We start from the raw sequence: 22,785 nt of genomic DNA on the forward strand, positions 1-22,785 counted from the left end.
GTTAGTTTAATTAAATGAAACGATTTCGTTAAAAATGAGCCGTCCATTATGCGCCAAAGATAAAGGGTTTAAAAACCAAACAATTTTACAATTTCAGAAACTAAATTCATAAATTAAAATTTCTAAAAGTTGCAATATATCCGATTCTAATCAACGAAAATTATTATCTTTTAACTTGTGATACGTTGTGGCATACATTATAAAACTGCATTGAGTTACTTTGTGAATTATTTATTCTACATCACACTGCACTACATTACATAATAAACTATTCTAAAATTTTTCTATTGTTCACAAATAATTGCATATTCGTTAGTACATGGACGAGCTATCCACCAGCCACTTTCATCTTTTGGAGACCATAAAGATAAGCATAGATCTAGTAGTTCCTGAGTATTAGGTTCTCCAGTTCTCCAACCATTAATGTTAATTGCTTTTCCTGTTGACATCCATATCCAGGTTGATTGATCACTTCCTAGAAGACTACCCGAAGACCAAAACATGAAGGAACTCTTTACTATAACATAAAATTATGAAAAAATTAAAACTATATATATATATATATATATATATATATATATATATATATATATATATATATATATATATATAAAAATATACAATAATTAGCAAATATCGTCAACTACTTTATTGATTTATTCGAATACATTTCGCTTTTATTTTTAAAAGCATCATCAGTTCACTACAAATAAATTTATTTATTCAAGTGAAATCCAGGTAACTTTTGTTTAAAATTTAAAGTAAAGACAGACATTTTTTTAATAATAATAATTTGCTTTCATAACATAAAGGATTTGTAATAATTAATAAATTGTAAAATTTTAGGGTTTGACTTTAGCTGTCAATTTATTGGTTCAATTTTTTTTTTAAATTTAATGTTAACTTATGACAGCTCGTTTTATTATTTTTAATGTTCACTTTTTTTTGTTTTAAAAAAAAGTTAACCTCCATGTAATAAAAGTTTTTGTAGCATTTCCCCATTGTAAACAGATAGGACACATGTAAGTTTTTCTTTATATTTTGTACTTGGTAACTATGCATATAGTAATTTTGTATTGTCTTATTTTTATAACTGTTTGTGGTAAGACACAATAAAGGTAAAATTTTTTACTTAACATTTTGTTTATTTTTTTAACTAACCATTTTTTGAGTTTCATTTGAAAAAGATATGTTTTGCATTTCTAATAATTATTTCGATAGTTACAACTAGCTGTTGTAATAGTTTTAATTAGGTATCTCGAAATGGCGTCCTTTTTAAATTACTAGAGGTGTTACCTGTTTCCTATTTCTTTTTGTTTTGTTTGTCCCAAGAGATTCATGACCTTTTGTTTCATTTTTTTGTAGTTGTCCCAATCCAATTCCCTTGTCATTTACTTATCCACGACCCCAGCTCTCCTAACAAACCTTGAGTGCAGTTCGCACAAGTAACGATTATTTTGCTTGCCCTATCTCCACCCCCATAAATTTCTGTCCCAATTTTCCACCCCTTATAATCTTACCCTATGGTAGGCAAAATATTTTAGTTACACAGTGCAAAATAAAAAAGGCATGCCCCAAGATTACTGAATTAAGCATCCCAAATTAAGGTCCTTGGAAATTTTGCAATAGAGCCATACTGGATCAACACGTGAAGTATCTGCAATGACAGGACTTGAACATGAGTCGGTTAGAAAGATGTTGAAATTACATAAGTTTCACCCGTACAAACACAAATTCTTCAAGAACTAGGCGATGATTATCCAGACCGACGAATCGAGTTTCGTAAACTCGTGACTGAAAGAATTCGCGTTGAACCAAGAATGTTAAGAATTATTTGTTTCACTAATGAATGTACTTTTATGTTGAATGGTAATGTAAATAAACAAAATTGTCCGTACTGGAGTGATGCGAAGCCGCATCGATTCAGAGAAGATCTCACTGAATATCCCGAAAAACGGGTTTGGGCAGGGATATTAGCCAACGCGATAATTGGCCCCTTGTTTATACCAGGCAATTTAAGTAGCGACATTTATCTCGATATGTTGGAAAACACCGTCGAACCTTTAATTGTGCATGAATTAAAAAACCAAAAGGACGCTCTAGCTCTAGACAAAGATTTGCTGCACTTCCAATAAGATGTAGCATCTCCTTACTACGCAGCTCAGTTAGACACTGGTTGGATACTAATTATCCGAACAAATAGATTGGAAGAGGTCCTATTGAGTGGGCACCGAAGTTACCAGACTTACCGCCACCTGACTTTTTTCTATGGGGATACCTCAAGTTCGTGCAGAATTTGAAAATAGGCTGTATTATTGTTTACAAAACAACGAAACCCACTTTGTACATTTACTGAATTGACATTTTTAGCAACTTTGTAGTTCAACAAAAAAATCTCATTAAATTTTCCATTTTACCCAAAGTGTCACAATTATTGCTTCACCCTGTATAAATATTATTTATTCCATTGGATAGCATTTTTTATAATAATGTATCACAAGGGGTTTGCAATTTAAACTTTTTTGGTTGTGGTGGGTGGGGCCTAGGGGGTTGATGGGGGTTCGTTCTCTTTAATGTCATTTTGGTTCCCACTTACTATCCCAGAAACGTTTTCAAGCATTTTTCGATATCAGCTTTTGTTCTTGAGATATAGCCCATTCTAAGTTTTAAAATTGACACACTGTATGACTATAAACAAAAAGAAAAATCAACCGAACCTAATTGTCGCTTATATCAAAGTCACAACATAGTCACAACTTATCATCAAAGTATATGGTATTTAATCTGCTTATCATTCAGTATAAACATGATTTTTTAAACCACCATAGAAACCAGGAATCATAACCAATCTCATATGATATTGTCATTTGATACATCGTGTAGTGTAAAAATCCGACACTAAGATTTATGAAATAATATGAGTGAAAAAATTCGGGTGCAATGGTTTTTGCACTCCCTTCTATTACATTTAAGATTGGGTATTAATTACATAACTTACCTATATTTGATACTTGCGTATAAAGTTCTGAATTTTCTTCCAGAGTATCCACAGAGACTAGTTGCATATTATTGAAATTGCAATACTGTATAGCAGAAAAGAAATTTGCCTAAAATGTTTTAATCACGTTTATAGTCATAGCCGAATAACATTTATTATAAGAAATTAATTTTTATATTGGACTAACAGGATCCTTTTTATTTAATAAAATAATAACCGATCTTTTAGACCTTTGTCAAATACAGCTATATACATATTATGCACTTTGTCAGCAGAAAGTTTATAATATACAACAGGCTTCTCAGAATCAACTAGAACTGTTTAATGAGTTAAAATGAAACATTAAAAAGAACATAAAATAAAAGGACCATTTCAAAGGACCTGACAGGATTCTTAAATGTCACCCACATACATACACACGCATACGGACATACACAAACACACACACACACACACACACACACACACACACACACACACATGTTCAATAAGGTTGTTCCTTGGATCAATAAGAACCAGGTTACTATATTTTAAAACTCTATTTTTTTTTCTTTATACGTTGTAGCAGTCAGATAGAGAAACACACGGATAGACAAATTGCTAGACAGACAGACAATACGAAGAAACTGCAACAGGTACATCCAAGAATTCTATAGTTTTCATCAATATCTTTCTGTTTCTGCAAGGTTTTTAACCTTCTTCTTCTCATGGCGCCGTCTCCTCTCAAAGGTTGGCGATCCAAATGGCAATTGTAGTTTTGGAAACTGCTGCGCAAAATATTTCTGCGGATGAGCGGTCGAACCATTTCTTCAGGTCTTTTAGCCACGAGTTCTGGCGTCTTCCTACTGATCTTTTGCCCTGTACTTTTCCTTCCAGTATAATTTAAAGTAATTCGTATCTTTTGCCTCTCAACACATGACCCAAGTATTGCATTTTCCTCTCTTTGATTATTCTTTGCAACTCTTTTTCTTTACACATGCGACGAAGTACCTCAACATTAGTAACTCTTTGTAGTCATGGAATCCTCAACATTCGTCTGTATATATACATACATCTCAAAAGGCATCCATTCTTTTTCCTATTTCAGAGTCCATTGTCCAACTTTCACGGCCATGCAATAAGACTGAAAAACGTAACAACTGATCATTTGGATTCTAAGCTGCAGACTAAGGTTTGATCTTATAAAAAATGTTTTCATGCTCATGAATGCTTTCCTTGCTTGTTCGATTCTTGATAGGATTTCTTTTTTTGGATTACACTGACTATTGATTGCTCCCAAATATTTTATGGAATTTACCTGTTCTATTATTTGACCCTTGGCATACACATGTACGTTTATTGGTGTCTTTGAAAATACTAAAGTTTTAGTTTTGGAAACGTTTAGATGTAAACCGAACATTTCGCTGTGATGAACTACCGCATTTATTATATTTTATAGTTCTGGTGAGTTGCTTGCTATTAAGACGGTATCATCAGTATATTTGATGTTGTCTATGCTGATTCCGTTAATCTTAATTCCGCCTTGGACCTCGTCTAATGCTTCTCTGAATATAGACTCTGAATACAAATTAAACAGTAGTGGTGATAAGACGCAACCCTGTCCCACTCCTCGTCGGATTTGTATATCTTCGGATGTTGTGTGCTCTATTTCAATTGTTGCCGTTTGGTGCCAGTATAGTTCTGAGATAATTCGCAGGTTTTGTTCGTCAACTCCAGTTGTTATCAAAATTTCGATTTTTTTTATGGTTAACGCAGTCAAATGCTTTTCGATAGTCAATAAAACATGCATATACATCTACATAGTTCTGAGATAATTCGCAGGTTTTGTTCGTCAACTTCAGTTGTTATCAAAATTTCGATTTCTTTTTTTATGGTTAACGCAGTCAAATGCTTTTCGATAGTCAATAAAACATGCATATACATCTACATTCATGTCTCTGCATCGTTGCGTTAACACATTTAAAGCAAAAAACACCTCTCGTGTTCCCAACCCGTTTCGAAATCGGAATTGAGTGTTACTCATCTGGAACTCACACTTCTTGTAAATTCGTATATGGATGATTCTGAGAAAAGTTTTAAAGACATAAGACATCAAGCTTAATATTCGATAATCATTACATTGTGAGGAATTCGATTTTTTTGGTAATGCTACGAATGTTGATTTTAGCCAGTCTGTTGGTATTTTACCTGTGTCATATATCTTATTGAATAGTGCTGTTATTAAGTCTAGGCTTTTACTTTCGTTATCTGCAATTAGTTTCAGTATTTCGACATTGATATTGCCTGGACCGGTGGCTTTTCCATCTTTCTGAGATTTTACTGCGTGGATCACTTCTTCTTTGATTATTTCTGGTCGGATTTTTCCTTAAGTTGTTCGATTTCTAGGCATTTTGTTCACATCCAGTTTTCTTTCGCCTCCTTGCACTTTTTTCTAATGATTTTTTTGATTCCCTCGTATTCTATTGGTCTTGTTTTATGTTTTCGTCTTACGTTTATGAGGTCTATGATCTCTTGCGTTATCTATTCTTATTTTTTGTTGTGTTTTATGAACCAGATGTCTTTTTCTTGTATCTTTGTTATTTTTGTTTTTAGAGCAGTCCATGTTACTTTAATGTCTATCTGTACCAAATTTTCGATCGTGTTTATTTGTTCCTCAAGCTTGATAATTATTTCTTTTTTCTGTTTGAGGTTCTTCAGTTGTGAGATGTCTATTTTTCTTGTCACTGTTTTCTTTTTGACTTTGAGAAATCTTTTTAATCTAAAATCCATTATAACTGGATTGTGATCGCTATGTATATAAGCTCCAGGGTATGTTTCCGTAGATTGTATGTACTTTTTAAAGGTGTTATGGCGCAAAATGAAGTCAATTTGATTTCTAACAATTCTGTCTTTTCTGTCTGCAGGTGATTTCCATGTGTATAGCCTTCTAGGATGTTGTTTGAAGAAGTTATTGGCTATGACCAGATTGTTTTCTACGCAGAATTGTACAAGTCTATCCCCTCTATTATTCCTGGTACCTAGACCGTATGCTCCTATGTGGTCTCCTTCAGCACCAGGACCAATTTTAGCGTTAAAATCACCCATGATCATCGTTATCTCACCTCTTTTTGTCAGTCCCATTATTTCATCTATGTTGTTATAAAATTTTTCAATTTCTTCGTCTGACTTGTCACTTGTTGGAGCATAGACTTGAATAATATTTAGTTTTCTGTGAGTTGTTTGTAATTTCAACATTGTTACTCTATCATTTAGAGGGATAAAGTATGTGACTGATTGAGCAATTTTGTTAGAGACTAATATAGCAGTTCCATATTGATGTTCTGGGTCGGTTCCATCTGAATAGTATATGTATCCATGTTTTGTTTTTTGTAATCCTGATCCAGGCCATCTTACTTCACTCATCCCCAAGATGTCTATTTTCAGTCTTACCATCTCGGAGAGATAGGAAGTAGGAAATTAGATTTTGGAAGAATAGAGGAATGGGACATGATTTCTCTCAGTAAGAAATTGAGAGCAAAGCATGGCTCGCGTGGACAGGGACGCTTCCCTGAAGTAGACCTATTTTCCACCAGGATCGTAGAAAAGTGTCTACCTGCTACGCTTTTTAACCTTCGAGTTTTAGTACTTATTAGTTCTTTGGGAAGTCTCTTTATTTCATTCTAGCTGCCTTTACGATCCATAATAATCGTTGAATAAGTAATGCAATTTTTTATTATCTATATAATTGGATTTATTCGTTATTGGTTTTTCTGTTCCAGATATGCTTCTCTTTTAAATATCATTATATTCTTCTATGTAGATTTTGCTCCCATCTATCAAATTTTGGCACCACATATTTACTAAGTATGCAAGTCTTGTTTATCTAAAGCACAGTAGATGGAATAATAGGATTTTTCCCTCATCTCCATGTATTTTGCTTTTTTCCTAATTTATTTCTATTCCATACCTAGCATTCCTCTGTGATTAATTAAAATTTTTAGAAGCGAAGCTTCTATACTGACGTTGTATTACTTATTTTTCTCTACAGTAATATGGTGAGGTGAGCGTCACGAAACTAGTGCCACAAGACGACGTCGCCACGGGTAGCGTCACAGAATAACGTCTGTTACTAAAAGATTGGAATCGTAACAATTGCCAAAATTTAAAAGTCATAAATGTCATATTTAATCATAAATCGATATTAAATTTTTATAATAATTCTCGTTATAAAATCGTTTCATATAAATACAATTATTATTTTTAAATAATAAACAGGAAAAATCTACAAAAGCATAAAAATCAAAACAGCTAAGCAAATGTATTTGATGAAGTAAAGTAAAGAGATAGAAAAATTAGAAACAAAATGTGATATGAGAAATATGCACAAAAAATAAGAGAATGGGTCAAAAAAGACAGCAAGTACACATAACAGACAAGAAAACAGTACTGCTAATAGGTTTACTTAAGAAATTAAGAAGATGAGAGGAGTGCGCTAGAGAACTTTTCCAAGATGAAAGAGGTGAAATGCAGGAGATACAAGAATTAAATCCTTTAAAGAGACCGAGGATCACGTAGAAATACGTGTAGAACTGATAAAACTAGTAAAAGAGGATAAATTGGAAATATTGGCAAATTTATTCAACACGGTGTATGATACGAAAATAATACCGCAAGAGTGGCTGAAGTCAGCGTTTATAACCATTCCTAAAAACAAGCAACAAAAGAGTGCTTTGACTCTTACTGAGTCAGAACACGAAGACTTAGAATCATACTTTAAAAGTACTGTTAAAGACAAAACATAAGATAATCTATGAGAAGTTGTAGGAGGAGATTAGTAAGACGCAGTTCGGGTTCCGAAATGAAACAAGTACTCGAGAAGGGCTATTTGCCATCATCATACTGATTTCACGATGTCGGGATGTAAACGTTGACCTACAGTTGTGTTTTGTTGACTACGAAAAAACTTTTGATAGAATAAGACAAGGAAAAACTATATCGATACTTATGGATAAGCACATTGACAGTAAAATCATAAAGATAATCTATATTGAAACCAAAGTGTCATAGTTCACTTGATATATTAATGTCATTATTGATGGGCAACAGTTGGAAGAAATGAAGAATAAATAAAGCACAAAATTTCATACATTCCTCATGTCACAAACAACATAATCTAAAATATGACAAAGATTCTGAAAGTTATACGTACTGTGAAAATTAGAAAGTTGTCATACTTGTGGCGTATGATTCACAATAAGGAGTACTAACTAATTCAGTTGACTTTGTAAGATAGAAGGCATAGTTGCTAAAGGGTATCAAAGAGTAGGGATGGCGGTTTTTGACAAAACACCGGTTTTCGGTTATCCCGGTTTTTTTTGCTTACGGTTTAACCTGGCGGTTATAACCGGACAAAAAAACCGGTTTTCGGTTTTTTAATCCAATAAGTTACAATTTTGCACTTTCAGTTTGCTTCTGTACTTACAAAATAAAATAAAATTTGAATTGTGGTTTTGTTTGGAATAATTACTTGAGAATAATAATTATGATTGGGATCCAAAATAATACTTAACCTAATCCTAATTACAAATCGCCCTATCAAAGAGTGGGCGGGAATGACGACTATGAAAATTTTCAGAGGAGCTATCAACAAAGTTATGTAGACGATAGTTATTGCCAATATTCACAAAAGATAATAGAAAAAAATTAGAAATTAATTTAATTATTATTAAATTAATTATAGAAAATATAATTAATTAATTATATTTAATAGAAATTTAATAGAAAATTAATTAATAGAAAATTAATAGAAAAAAAGGGATAAAATGTAGAATATTATAATGTAAATTTGCACTTACTTTAACATTTAGTTCAATTACATAACTTGTTTCATTTATCTTAAATCTGTGTTGTGTCGATGCTAAAAATTAATATATTAGTTACATGTATATAATACACTGTATCTATTAATCTTAAATCTTACCGTTATTTGGTACATTAAAAGCTTGTACAGATATTAGCAAAATCGTCACTATCAAACACTCTTTATTCATTTTTGGTTTGTACTACGGTTTTAATCTAAAAGGAAAACTGGTGTAGGATTTATAGCAAGTCAAATTTATTTATACATCTTTCTCGATAAGAATCCTATCTATTTAGATTTTCATGATTATTAATTAGTTAACGACATCTCTAATCTAACTAGAAATCTTAAAGGTTTAAATTCTGATACTTATAAACAAAAATAATCACTATTATATTTGGTAAAAGCCTTCTTTAAATAACTAGATCACAAATTAGAAGAATCTTGAGAAGAAAAACAGAACAAACTGACAACAAGAATGTAACAATTTAAGACTTAACTTTTTTGTGTCTGGATCCGACTACAGTTTTTCTGCCCAATATCGGGCTACGTCTACACCCTTTGTATTTGTGAGCCATAAATCATCGAGGGTGCACTGTGATGGGCAAAGTCTGCATATTCTCAGGTGCTCCACGTTCTGTATTTCCCCACATTCACAAAGTGCTTTGCTGTCTGTCTTGATGCCCCATTTAATAAGGTTCTGTTTAACAGGGGCAACACCTGTGCGTATGCGATTGAGTGTCCGCCAGGTTCTCCATTAGGTCGTTCTGGATGTAGGAGGAACAGTTCGGGTGGTTCGTTTAAGTCGGCTTATTCCTGGCGGTTCGTCAAACATGTATAATTGGTGCCTTTCATCGAAAGTTTGCCTAAACTTCTCCACATATTGTGAAGCGCATCTACGGTCGTCTGGTGATGCGAATCCAGCTACCCGGTACATTAGGGGTAGGGGGGTAGGCTTCATGCAACCGGTAATTATTCGACATGTTTCATTTAACGCCGTGGTGACTTGTTGGGCGTGCCTAGATCTACCTGAGACGGGACAAGCATATTCCCCTGTTGAGTTAAGGCCTCAGCTGTTGTCTTCAAGACCTAGGGGTTTTCACCCCACTTGCTCCCTACAAGTTTCCGGAGAAGGTTGTTTCTAGCAGAAACCTTTTGTCTTGTGCTCTGACAGAGGAATTTATACGTTAGTGACCGGTCTAGTATTACTCCAAGATATTTGGGCCTATCAGTATGTTTTAAGCGTTGTCCCTACCAAGAAACATTCAGTTTTACATGCGCCAGTTGATTGTTAAGATGGAATGCACATACTTGGGTTTTAGTAGGGTTTGGCTTTAATGAGTTTTGTTTAAAGTAACTTGACATCATGTTTAAATTATCTTCTATTGTCGTCTGTACTTGTGTGAGTGTTTTCGCCTTTACGGCTATACCAAGGTCGTGAGAGTAGATAAAACTCTAAGTCTGAGGGTGCATTGGTTGGTCGTTGGTGTAGATATTAAATAAGGACGGCTCCAGCTTCTTTGAGGTAGGCAATTTTTTTGGGTTCTCCATCTGCTCTTCTTTGCATTTAGCACAACGTAGAAACATTTATTACACAACAGTGATCTAATGATATTTACCAGGTCATAGTTAAGCACAGTGTTATAGATCTCAGTTAGCAAGGTTCTGTGGTTTATCGTATCATAGGCCGCTGTGAGGTATATCAAGGCTACTCCCACTATCTCTTTCTGTTCAAATCCCTCGTCAAACAGTTTAAGAATAACCATAGAACAACGCATTCTAGACAGTTTTATAACGAATTTAACACCCTTAAAGGATCAAAGTAGGCGATATCTTATCCACACTCTTCACTCCACAAGCTAGAGTGCCCCAGGGCTCAATTCTTGTCCCAATATTATACATAATCTACAAGAGTAACATCCCCCGCCCACAGCATACGGGATCACGTTGGGATCACACAGAGAGCGTGGACAATTGTCTGTATTCGAAAGAGTGCAAAACTATCTAGACAGAGTCATTAGGTGGTGCAATAAATGGAGGATGACCATAAATCCCTCCAAAACACAACTAATTTTATTTAAATCTTCAAATTGTCGCGATATCCGGGGCCGAATAGCTCTGTTAGAGGGGGACTTTATTCTCATAAACTCGGTTTTCTAATGGGGAATCCATTTTACAAGGACTCTCAACTGGAAAACCGACATTTAAGGTACCCTTGACAGGGTGAGAAGGAGGTTTAAACTCCCGGCAAATTGGGCAAAATGTCATCTAAAACTTTATTGCACACCTATAAAATTTTCATTAGACCTATCATCGAATACAAGACATGCATCTACACCTCTCTTAAGACCTACAAAATCAATGCCATCATGACTATCGAAAGAAAAATCCTCAGATTCTGCATGAAGCGGAGCAGGCTATACCCATCAGTACACATACACACACTGGCAAACATAACACCTATTAAGGACAGAATCCTATCCCTCATCAGGAGGTATGTCCTTCGAACCATCACAGGCTCGAATAACCAAGCAAAGCAAATATTAAAGACACCTTGCAATCGATGAGGGCAAATACTCACCAGGCTTCCTCAAAGAAAAGTTCCGTTCCCTCCAGCTAAACATCTCCACAACACTGGACATGAACTCCCTAATGAGTATTTTGAGATCTTAGAATTAACCCCCACCAGCTAACTACTGCACGCCAAAAATGCTGATTAAGAGCCGTTCCTATTATATGGCTGGTTATCCCTGAAGTACCTCCTTTGACATGTTTGGCACAAATCAATTAAATTCCTCTTATGCTCTTTTTAACACATCTTCCACACAAACACGCCACCTTCTGAACCCCAGCTCCCACATCATTCATCACGTTTTATTATATGTACTTCCATTACTCCGAAAAAAAAGGAGTGTCCCTTCCTTGAAGAAACGAAAACCTTAAACAATGTTAAAACTCTGAAACCGACAATGAAAGGAGAAAAGGTAACTCTACCACGAGTTCTCAAAAAATTTATGTTGGATAATCTATGTAAGGGATAACGTAACTCCTGCAACAAAACACGAATAAAACCAGTACCAGTTAGTTGAGCTTAAAATATCTTTGCCAATGTTAATGGGAGAAAGGGCAGGACCATTGTTACTAAAAAAGCCTCAGGCTCAGTTAATGTCCACGCAGAACTACTAAATAAAGGTGGAGAATCATTTCATAACAAGGAGTAATGTCCTTAAAAACTTTTCGTAGTCAAAATATCCTATTATCTTCTCCTCCCCTGTGTTTTACCCTTCACAATGATATGATGACTTTATGGTATCATATCTGACCATGAAAGTGGCGATCTTTCTCAATTGCTTCCACTATCTACTTTTTCTTCAACTATAGTTGTGTCTCTAATTACGTTGTCAGATTTTTTGAATGTGAAATGTGGCATTTGGTTTTTTGCAGAAATAGTAAGATGATGACTTCATTAATAACTGACGCATCCTCCCTCTCAAATAGGTTGGGAACATGATTAAAAAAAATTTAAGTAAAAATCCTTTATACAAGGTATATATAAATTAAAAACCCAAACGGGCTATGTGATGCAGACAAAACGTTTTCGGAAACCATGTTCCATCATCAGTGACCTAAAAAGTATATAACCACTTTAATTAAAAAGAACATGAAGTTAAAATTATGACCAAGGTTAAAACAAAATGTGGTTAATACTTACTAGGTGTACATGTTTTAAGCCACTAAATATAAGGGTAAAAACCCGTTAAAATTTATCTATTACAATTTGGATTACATTATTTGGTATTATATTTTATGATGTTAGAGTTACCAGTGGATATGGTAACATGGCGACGTATGACTCTATATGAGGTTGCTGGTCCTGAGAGGAAGTGTCTACGAGGACTTGATGATAGCAACTGATTTGAATGACAAAATTGACATGTTAGGTCGGAAGTTCGAACAGAGCAGTCATCGTAAGTTAATGTCTGTGTTTAAATATGACAGAAGCCATAAATATTTAAAAATTTGAATAAGTTAAAGTTAAAATAATTTAACAGTAGCAACCATCATTGTTGTAGTATTAAATTGTGAATTTGTGCTGATTTTTTCAGGACAAATTCACAATTTATTACTACACAATTTTTAAGTACACCATAAATACAGCTAACGGATATTTTTGTTAAACTGCTACAAATGTCGACCGCTTGGCTATCATTTAATGCCATTTTTCTGCCGACAATTCCTTCATAAACGTTTCGTATCATTACCTTCTCTTCGCACGTTAACATTTTCTGTCTCTTTTGCGGCTTTTCATTTTTGGAATCAACATTAGTACTTTGCTGTCTTCTCTTGGAACAACTCGGTTTTTCGTCCAACTCCAATAAAACTCAAACCAAATAATTACAGAATATAACTAAAAATTTACTAATAACGACAAACTATAACACTCGTATTATCAATAACACGTTTTATCAATAACACAAACTTATCGCATAAAATATATTCACAAAATGCAACACATGCACTACCCTCAGAAACGCCAATGTAAATGAACGATTGTTGATGGGCACTTGCTCGGTAAAAACCAGTTTTACGGCTTTCTGTGGGTCGGAATTGGAACGGAGTTCCGTCGCTAATTCCAAAGTTGCCAAACAATTGAAAAATAATGATTTAAAATATCGATTTTTATTTTATAAATTTAAATATGTAACGAAACGGAACATATAAATAAAATTTATTTAATTACGTGCTTAATTTTGTGCTTAATTTTTACTATTGAAAAAATCATGTTTTTTAGTATTTTTATGACGGTAATAATCGCTGCGTGGACGAATACAGGTTTTGTATGACCATAATTACTACTTGTGAACAAGAATTGGCTACACTGTACGACAACTCCTGGTCAATTTTTCTATAGAGAAGCACAAATAAATATACTACTTATATATTGTGTAATTTCTTATGAGAAAACGTAAATTGCAATTAAAAAAAGGGTAGTTTTCGAGGGCCGCTGTGTACATTTAATTTTGAGAATATTCAGCGTTTAAACGATGAATCACTCTTCCAAATAGTGGAATTGTAGTCTAATGCATTACTTATTTAAAGCTTTTTTTTTGTTTTCCTATTTCATTGCACAGTGATATCTATCGATAGGAAGATGAAACAAATTCCAAAGATATAAGAAAAAACCTGTAAGAAAATAATTATTAAGATTTTAATTATCAATAATTACATAAACAACAGTTTTATTATCTTAGATGGAAACTGCGGCACTTGAGAAACTACTTATTCCTTGAGATGGAATTTGGAACAATTATTATCTTTGACTTTTTTTTAATATATACTAATCTATCTATTGTTTTAATCAAACATTTACTTTAACTTTTTTGCACCTGTTAAAATTATGTGCAACTTATTTTATTAAAATATTTTTAATCATAGATATCATCATTATTTTTATGTGATTGATTTTATATTATTGAAATGTGTTTTAGTATTGATTATATCGTATTATTATACTATCTAAAAGTCTATCTTCATATATTTCTCAGATCAAATCCAACATCAATCCAAAGGATTGAATCTACAATTTTTTAAATTAATGGGCTATTAGATCAAAATAGCGGATTAATATTTTAAACAAATTGTAAATGAGTTTAATTTACTTATATTAATATATGAACAGGTGTTACTTTAGTTACTAATAACACCATAATATTGTGAAATTAATCTTAACTTAAATATTGTACTACAAACCTACCCACTTAATTGTAATATACACCTGTGCAAATCCTGACTGTTTGTAATTTAATTAGTTGTATATTATGTCCTCCCGCTAATAACTCCAAGTAGTTGATGCGGTTAATAAAGAAAAAAAAACCGACACAATGATGTAATAGAACGTTTACAAATTTTCAAAACTGCCCGAAAAAACTACAATCATTCGAGTCTTCCTTATATTACCAGGATAATTTTTAGAACTCCTGAATATTAGTTGGTCTTGTCCCTCTCTTTACTTGTTGCTTATTTGTTTTTTTAAGTCTTTCTTTTTTGAAAGGTATCATTATTTTCGTTGTTAAGAAGCTATGATCACTGCTTGTACTAAACTGTTTTAACACAGGTTTAATACAATTACATCTTTGAATAATTCCTTTTTGATTGTTAAGAAATAGTCGACTTCGTTCTTTGTTTTTCCATCAGAGCTTTCCCATGTCTATTTTCTGTGGTTTTTCTTTATTAAAAAAACCTGTTTACTTAATAGATTGTTTTCCAAAAGGAAAGTTACTTGCCTCCATCATTTTTGCCTTCGCTTCCAACATTTCCCATTATTATTTCTTCCTTGGTGTTTATTTTGGCGTTGAAATCGCCAAATATTATTAAGAAGCGGCTAGGAGTTTCCTTGATTGTACAGGATATATATTTGATCGTAGACTATTTGGATTTATTCGTCCGGATATTCTGTAGTAGCAGCGTATGTTTGAACCATCTTTAAGATATATCTTGTGCTTATTTCTATGTTTAAGTAGACCGTCCTTGTTGAACTTCGGTTTTGTGATACAATTCTATTGGCAATTTTTTCGTGAATAAAGAAACCGACACCTACGACTGTCGATTCTTCTTCTCCTTTGTAGTACCATAAGTTGCCTGATTGGAGTTTAATAAGACTACCTCCCTTTTTTCTTATTTCACTGATACCCACAATATCCTAATTAACTTTGAGAGTTCTTTCTTTATTTCTTCGGAATCTTTCCTCGGTAAAGACTGACCGAGCATTGTATGTGTTGCTGTTGAGGGTTACCTTTTTGACCCACTTTGGAGTAGAGTTGGTGTACAGTGGTCGGGTTTTTAGTATTTAAACACCATATATTTCTTTGAGTATTTCCTATTACCACTACATTGTCAGTAATACAGTTCCTAATAATATTGTAATATAAGAGTAAAAATTAAGAGCTATATGTATTTTTTTATGCCATACCTATCATAAAAAAATTAAAATGAAAAATTTTGTTCAAAAACTGAAAGAATAGTTGAGGCGAATCACCCTCACATCTTAGGGGTATGAAAAATAAATTACGATGTCTTCTCAGACCTATCGAATACACATATAAAAGTTCATAAAACTCGGTCAAGTCATTTAGATGGGGTATTGGAACCAACTCTGTAACATTAATATGGCTATTAAAAAATAGGAGTTAGTAATTGTGTTTCAAATTAAGGGCTGTATATATTTGCTATTGTCACATCATAAAACAATAAAAATAAAAAAAAATTGTTAAAAAAATAACAGAATAATTGGGGTGAATCACCCTTACCTCTAGAGGTATGAAAAAGAGATTACGACCTATTCTTATACCTACCGGATATATATATATATATATATATATATATATATATATATATATATATATATATATATATATACATATAGAACCGTCAAAGATCAATGAGGTCTCAATCTGTCTATTCCTCAGTGTCGAGTTATAACCGGTCTTACCATGTATAGTGTGGCATAATGACTCCAAAATGGTTCGAGTTTTATTTTCTCAATGCGGTTCTTTCCGAGAACTTAGTCATTTTCATATATATAAATATATATATATATATATATATATATATATATATATATATATATATATATATATATATATATATGTATATATATATAATCACTCCAATTCTTCTTAGATTTTTTTTTATATTTATTGTTTTATGATGTGGCATTAACAAGTATATACAGCCCTTAATTTTAAACACAATTACTAACCCCTATTTTTTAAAAGTCATATTAGTGTTACAGAGTTAGTTGCCATACCCCATCTAAATGGCTTGACCGAGTTTTTTGAACTTTTATATGTGTATTCCATAGGTCTGAGAAGAGATCGTAATTGAGTTTTCATACCCCTAAGGGATTCACACCAACTGTTCTTTCAGTTTATTAACAAAATTTTTCATTTTTATTTTTTATGATGTGGCATTAAAAAATACATACAGCTCTTAATTTTCACTCTTTTATTACTATATTATTAGGAACTATATTACTGACAATTTAATGGTATTAAAAAATACTAAAAGAGATAAACCTCAACAGCGCCACGTATAATGCTCGGTCACTCTGTATCGAGGAGAGATTAGAAGAAATAAGGAAAGAACTCTCAAAAGTTAATTAGGATATTGTGGGTATCAGTGAAGTAAGAAAGAACGGAGGTAATCTTATTACACTCCCGTCAGACCACTTATGGTACTACAATGGAGAAGAAGAATCGACAGTCGTAGGTGTCGGTTTCTTGATTAACAAAAAATTGCCAATAGAATTGTATCACTAAACCAAATTTTAACAAGGGTGGTCTACTTAAACATAAAAATAAACGCAAGAGATATTCTAAAGATCGTTTAAGCATACACTTCTACTATAGGATATTCAGACAAATAAATCCAAATACTCTACGATCAAATATATATCCTGTGCAATCAAGGAAGCTCCTGGCCACTTCTTAATAATAGGTGGCGATTTCAACACCAAAATAGACACTAAGGAAGATCTCTCTGAAATAATATTATGAAATGTTGGAAGCGAAGGCAGAAATGATGGAGGTAATCAACTGCTAACTTTCCTTTTGTAAAACAATCTCTATTAAATGAACAGCTTTTTTAAGAATAAAAACCACAGAAGATAGACATAGGAAAGGAAAGATATGAATTACTTCAAATCATATTGACGGGTAAAGTACAGGTCAAAATATTAGTTGAAAGGAGCCGGAACTCGTAGCTGAAAGAACTGAGGAGATAGCTTGACAGCTCATCCGCAGAAAGCTTTCGTAAAGCAGTTTCCAAAGGTACAATTTCCATTTGGATCGCCAACCTTCGAAAGGAGACGTCGCAATAAGAAGAAGATATAATTAATTAAAAATAGCTTCTCTTTTGGAAATATTTTCTAAAAGAGTTATAGATTTATATGTTTAGGCATAGCATGTAATCACAAAAAATCCAATCAATGTTATTTTGTTAATAAAAAAAATTCATTTTAACTGCACAGCAGTGTATATCGCAGACCTCACTTATTCAACCCCACTGACGGAATGTGGATATATTCAGCTGCAGAATTGTGTTAATTAATTGGATCGAATAAAAACAATACAAGATATATGAGAAACGTCCTTAATCTCATTAGCCAGTAGTAATAAAACCAGAAATAAATTCTGGGACGTTCGAAAAGATAAAGCAGTCGTAGAGACAAGTTTAAAAGTTGTCGAAGATTGTAATATCAGTTGTTCAGGGGGCGTTTAAGTGCTATGTTGTGTATTTATCGACAGGTGGAGGTTTCTATCCACAAGCAGAAGGAGTCCTTACCTCTTTATTCACACCTACGCAATTGTTATTAATTAATAACAGTTTTTTTAATACAAAAAAAATAATGTCTAAAGGTATCGGTGGATTCATTTAGAATTTTCAAATAACAGTATAGAATGAAAACAAGAGATAAGTTTGTTAGTTATATTCATATATGTAATATATATATTTATAATATAATATAAATTAATCAGAGCTAATCTAAGGCATTTTATTAAATATTTTTGCCTTATTATCGGTTTTTAAAGTATCCCATATAAAGTACAGGACTCTTAGTGGCGCGGGATACAGACAATATTATATTGGCTGATAGAGCAGTCTTTACAGTGGGGATCCTGGTTTGTACAAAAAAATGTAATCGGATGTAGGGTACACTTTGTCAAAACTACGAATGACTGAAAATCCTACAATCGTCACGTCCATTTGATGCGCAGCAAAATTACCGGGAATTATCTTAGAACGAGCAGATTGCAGACTTTAAGATGGACCACGTTCCAGTGGGATGAGTATTCTGAGCCAAAGTCAAAAGAGTGCAAAAATGAAACTACGACCATAATATGATATACGTATGACAAAAGACGAAACTGGGGGGTACAAGCCATGTTAAACAACCCAGAACAAGACTAGAGACGAATTGAACGAATAACAAAGATTTGACCAGATTACAGAATACAGAAATAGAAAGAAAATTTTAAAGCAGACAAATTAACCAAGAAAAAATCATTGATGACAGACGGGTCCTGAAGCTGATGGTATGAAAGAAGAAAAGTCAAAAATGACCCATAAAACGATAAATATAATAAGAAGGAACTTATTAAACTGTTTGTTTGGGCTATTAAGCCGTTGTCTTCTGAGATTAGTTCACATGTTTCGCCACGACTAAGAGTTGGCATCTTCTGGAGACGTTACTGCTTCGCTTGTAAGCTGAAACTGATGCTGCGTTGTACTACGGAGATCATATTTATATCTTCTACTCCACTGGTTTCGGCGTGAGGGGGCGAGTCGTCGTTTGTAGCTTTTCTCTTTTCGTAATTTCCGGGAAGGGTGTTTGTGGATTTTAATATCGGTATGTATGTTTTGTTAATTCTTAGTCCTTCTATCCAATTAAAATTAGTTGGATGCTTATAGATTTCCACCGCTTCCCGATATAACCGTGAAGAGTACTGTAATGTTTTATCCAGCATCTGCGTTTCTTCAAACAGTAACCGATGTTCTCCGCTTCCCAAAGCGTGTTCGGCAACGGCAGATTTGTCGATATGTCCTAAACGATAATGGCTTTTGTGTTCATTTTTCCTTGTGTTTGTGTATCTTTTTGTGGTTCCCACATATACCATTCCACATGTGCATGGTATTCGGTATACTCCACCATTGCTAATGTCTCGCGTTTGTCCTTTAACGATCTTAAACAGTCCTTGATTTTCTTTGTTGACTTGAAAATGGTCTTTATATTGGTTTTTTAAGTATTCGCCCAATTCTGTCTGTTACCCCCGATATATAGAGCAAGAACGCTTTGCTTACACATGCTGTTTCTTCGTCCTTTCTTCTAGAAACCTTGTTAATCGCATTATGTATTTCTCTTCTGGTATAACCGTTAGAGGTGAGCGCTTTTTCAATATGAAGAAGTTCACCAAATCACAAACGTGTCATCGACGTATCTAAACCGTACATCGACGTTGGCTTGTATGATGACTCCATTACCCTCTTCTCTAGATGCTCCATGAAAAGGTTGGCTACGACCGGACTTAGTGAGCTTCCCATTGCTACTCCATCTACCTGTTCATAAATTTGGTTTTCCCATGAAAAGTAGGTGGTCGTGAGGCAAATACTGTATAATTTCACCATATCGTTGGAAACTAGAATTAAATTCAGAACGTCTTCTAGGGAAACTCTTGTAAATAGGGAAACAACATCAAAGCTTACAAGAATGTCATTGTTTGATCTTCTCGATGAAATAAGTGGAGTGTTTTACAAAGTCATCGTTTTTTTTCTATGTGTGGTTGTTAAATATTGGCCAGATATTTAGCAAGGCTGTAAAACGAAGACCCTATGAAGCTCACAATAGGGCGTAGTGGTATATCGTCTTTGTGTATTTTCGGTAAGCCATACAAGCGTAGTGGGACTGCTTCGCTGTTGCATATTCTTGGCATTCTATTGTTTGAAGAAACGCAGATGCTGGATAAAACATCACAGTACTACCCACGGTTATATCGGGAAGTGGTGAAAATATATAAACATCCAAATAATTTTAATCGGATAGAAGAAGGACTAAGAATTAACAAAACATGGATACCGATATTAAAATCCACAAACACCCTTCCCGAAAATCACGAAAAAAGAAAAGCTACAAACAGCTTAGCAGTAGACAAGCAGTAACATCTCCAGAAGATGCCAACCCCTAACAGCCCGAACAAACAGTGTAACATGTTAGTCGATGGGCGTGCAAGCCTAACGCATTTTATCAATAAGAAAAATCGGAGTATCGAAAGAAAAAGAAGCAAAATTTAAAGATGAGATGGAGATAGAAAGAAAATATAACTGATTTTGATGAAAACATCATCTTGGACAAACAAAGTAAGAACATGGAAAGAATATCTTAAGAAAATTTTTTAAAGTAAGACTCTTATCTCTGCTATTTCCAGTAGTCCTTGTGTTGTGGCTGTGTCGGGTCTTGCTTCGGATGTATATTTCATTGTTGTTCTTAAACTGGCTTTATTCTTGACTTCATCTTATTGTTGTCGTATAGTCGTAGCATCCACCGGTAGCTCTGCAGTCCTCGAAGGCCCACCAAAAATTCAGAACACTTTAACAGTTCGATGCTTCTTACTTGACGGTGTGTTATTTTCTTACATGTATTAAATAGGAGTATTCTAATTGCGGTGTACGCCCCAGATTTCACAGACATGCCAGCCCTTCACGTTTCGGCGTGTGGTTGAGCACATACCTCACGAGGTGTGTAGGTACACCGTCGAAGTGGCGACTCTGAAGTTGGTGCTACGCCTCGCACGTTACCCCCCGCGGAAACAATCTTATGTCTTGTAAAGATTTTGATTATTTCCGTCAACTTCAGCTTGGCCACCGAGTGAGGAGCAATTCTAAGTCCACTTGGGACTTTTATTCACTCGTAACCGTCGGTGGTCCAGTGGAACACTGTACCAGTACGGCATGATCTGAAATAGGTATAAGGTAGACTGTCTTTCCTATCTCAAAGATCGATGCCTACCCGTGCAGGGAATGTTCACTATAAACTAATCTTTTCTTTCGTGAGGTGACAAGTTTACTATTAAAGTTTTCTTCACCTCGACAAAAGAATGACCAACAGTCGCTACTTCGGTTTGTACACCTTCTTGTGAATGCTTCGTAGTCAAATAGACTCCGTACGTTTTCACTATGAAAACGTTCGGACTCTTCTTCAAACGAAGTCTTCTCACAAGGGTTTATTCTTGGGTAATAATAATAAACGTTGGCAACAAGGTCTAGCAGGGGCTAGTGGTGTAGGACAACTAGATCCCGATCGGAAGATGTGCTGCTTTTTTATACACTTTGTATTTGTAATTTAGCAGCGATCTTCCGCCGGGAGGCCAATGACAACGCATTTAATAAAACTGTTTGTGATTGGCTGGCCAGAGTGACAATCTGCGTCGTGATTGGCTGATTCTGGCGACATTGTTAATATGTCGGTTTTTTCATATAGTGTAATTAAGGCATGATGTCAATCTATTTACTTTTTGTACTTGATCCCTCACTTCCTTGTCCATGTCTCCATAGCTGAACAGTGTAATTCCAAGGTATTTTATTTCCATTAGTTGGTCAATACTGATGCCATCAATTTTTATTTTACACCTGATTGGTTCTTTGCTGATTACTATTGTTTTAGTTTTCTGAGATGAGATTGTCACATTAAGTTCTTCTGCTCTTATGTTAAATCTGTGGTTTGGTCTTTGCAGACTATATTTATCTTAATGATTTCATCTATAACTAAATTAAAGAGCATATAGCTCAAGGAATCTTATTCCGCTGTAATGTCTATAGGTACTGTAGAAGGCAAAGATTGCATTTTGCTGATGTCGCGAATATGTGGTTAGGAATAAAGACGATCGGGGAAGTATATTATTTACGGATGAATCCAGATATGGAGAAATGAAGAAAATGTAGAGGAACTGTGGACATAATAATAATAAAAACATAATAACTGAGAAAGCAACAAAAATATTGGGGTAAACCAAACCAGTTAAAGAAAACGAATGGTTTGACAAGGAGTGCCAAGAAGCAACAGATAACAAAAACAGGGCATACCTAAAGACAAATCAAGCTGGATGCACAAGAAGAGCAAAGGAAGAATACCGGATCCTAAGAAGAGAAGAAAAAAAAGACAATTTGAGCAAAAGCAGTTGGAAAACACAGAATGGCTAAGAAATCAAAATGAAACTCGAAAGTTTTACAGAAATCTAAACAAAATGCGCAAAAAGTTTAAGCCAAGAATAAGGAGCTATAAGGATGTAGAAGGAAACATCCTAAATGATACGGCCTCAATCCTAAACAGATGGGTTGAATCTTTCGATGCAAAATTGAATGACCATCATATCGAAGAAGCAGATAACACCCTAGC

General features: G+C 34.0%; 1 protein-coding gene across 1 annotated transcript; it reads right to left on the reverse strand.

Moving 5' to 3' along the window:
* Nucleotides 1–215: 215 nt before the first annotated feature.
* Nucleotides 216–9,096, reverse strand: LOC140444783 (lectin subunit alpha-like). The gene is made up of 4 exons (XM_072536543.1): nucleotides 8,958–9,096; nucleotides 8,833–8,894; nucleotides 2,999–3,107; nucleotides 216–517 (listed from the first exon to the last, which is right to left on the reverse strand). Exons 1-4 carry the CDS (start codon nucleotides 9,025–9,027, stop codon nucleotides 285–287), a joined length of 474 nt encoding a protein of 157 aa, XP_072392644.1. The 5' UTR covers nucleotides 9,028–9,096; the 3' UTR covers nucleotides 216–284.
* Nucleotides 9,097–22,785: the final 13,689 nt, after the last annotated feature.

The sequence above is a fragment of the Diabrotica undecimpunctata genome, chromosome 6 (genome assembly GCF_040954645.1).
Source record: "Diabrotica undecimpunctata isolate CICGRU chromosome 6, icDiaUnde3, whole genome shotgun sequence".
Classification (NCBI taxonomy): domain Eukaryota; kingdom Metazoa; phylum Arthropoda; class Insecta; order Coleoptera; family Chrysomelidae; genus Diabrotica; species Diabrotica undecimpunctata.

Excerpts from the sequence above, each read along its gene's own strand:
- LOC140444783 (XM_072536543.1), bottom strand. The coding sequence starts at position 9,027 with ATGAATAAAGAGTGTTTGATAGTGACGATTTTGCTAATATCTGTACAA. Across the intron at positions 3,108-8,832 it reads TAATTGAACTAAATGTTAAA|GCAAATTTCTTTTCTGCTAT; the intron begins GTAAGTGCAAAT and ends AAAACATTTTAG. Across the intron at positions 518-2,998 it reads TACGCAAGTATCAAATATAG|TAAAGAGTTCCTTCATGTTT; the intron begins GTAAGTTATGTA and ends TTTATGTTATAG.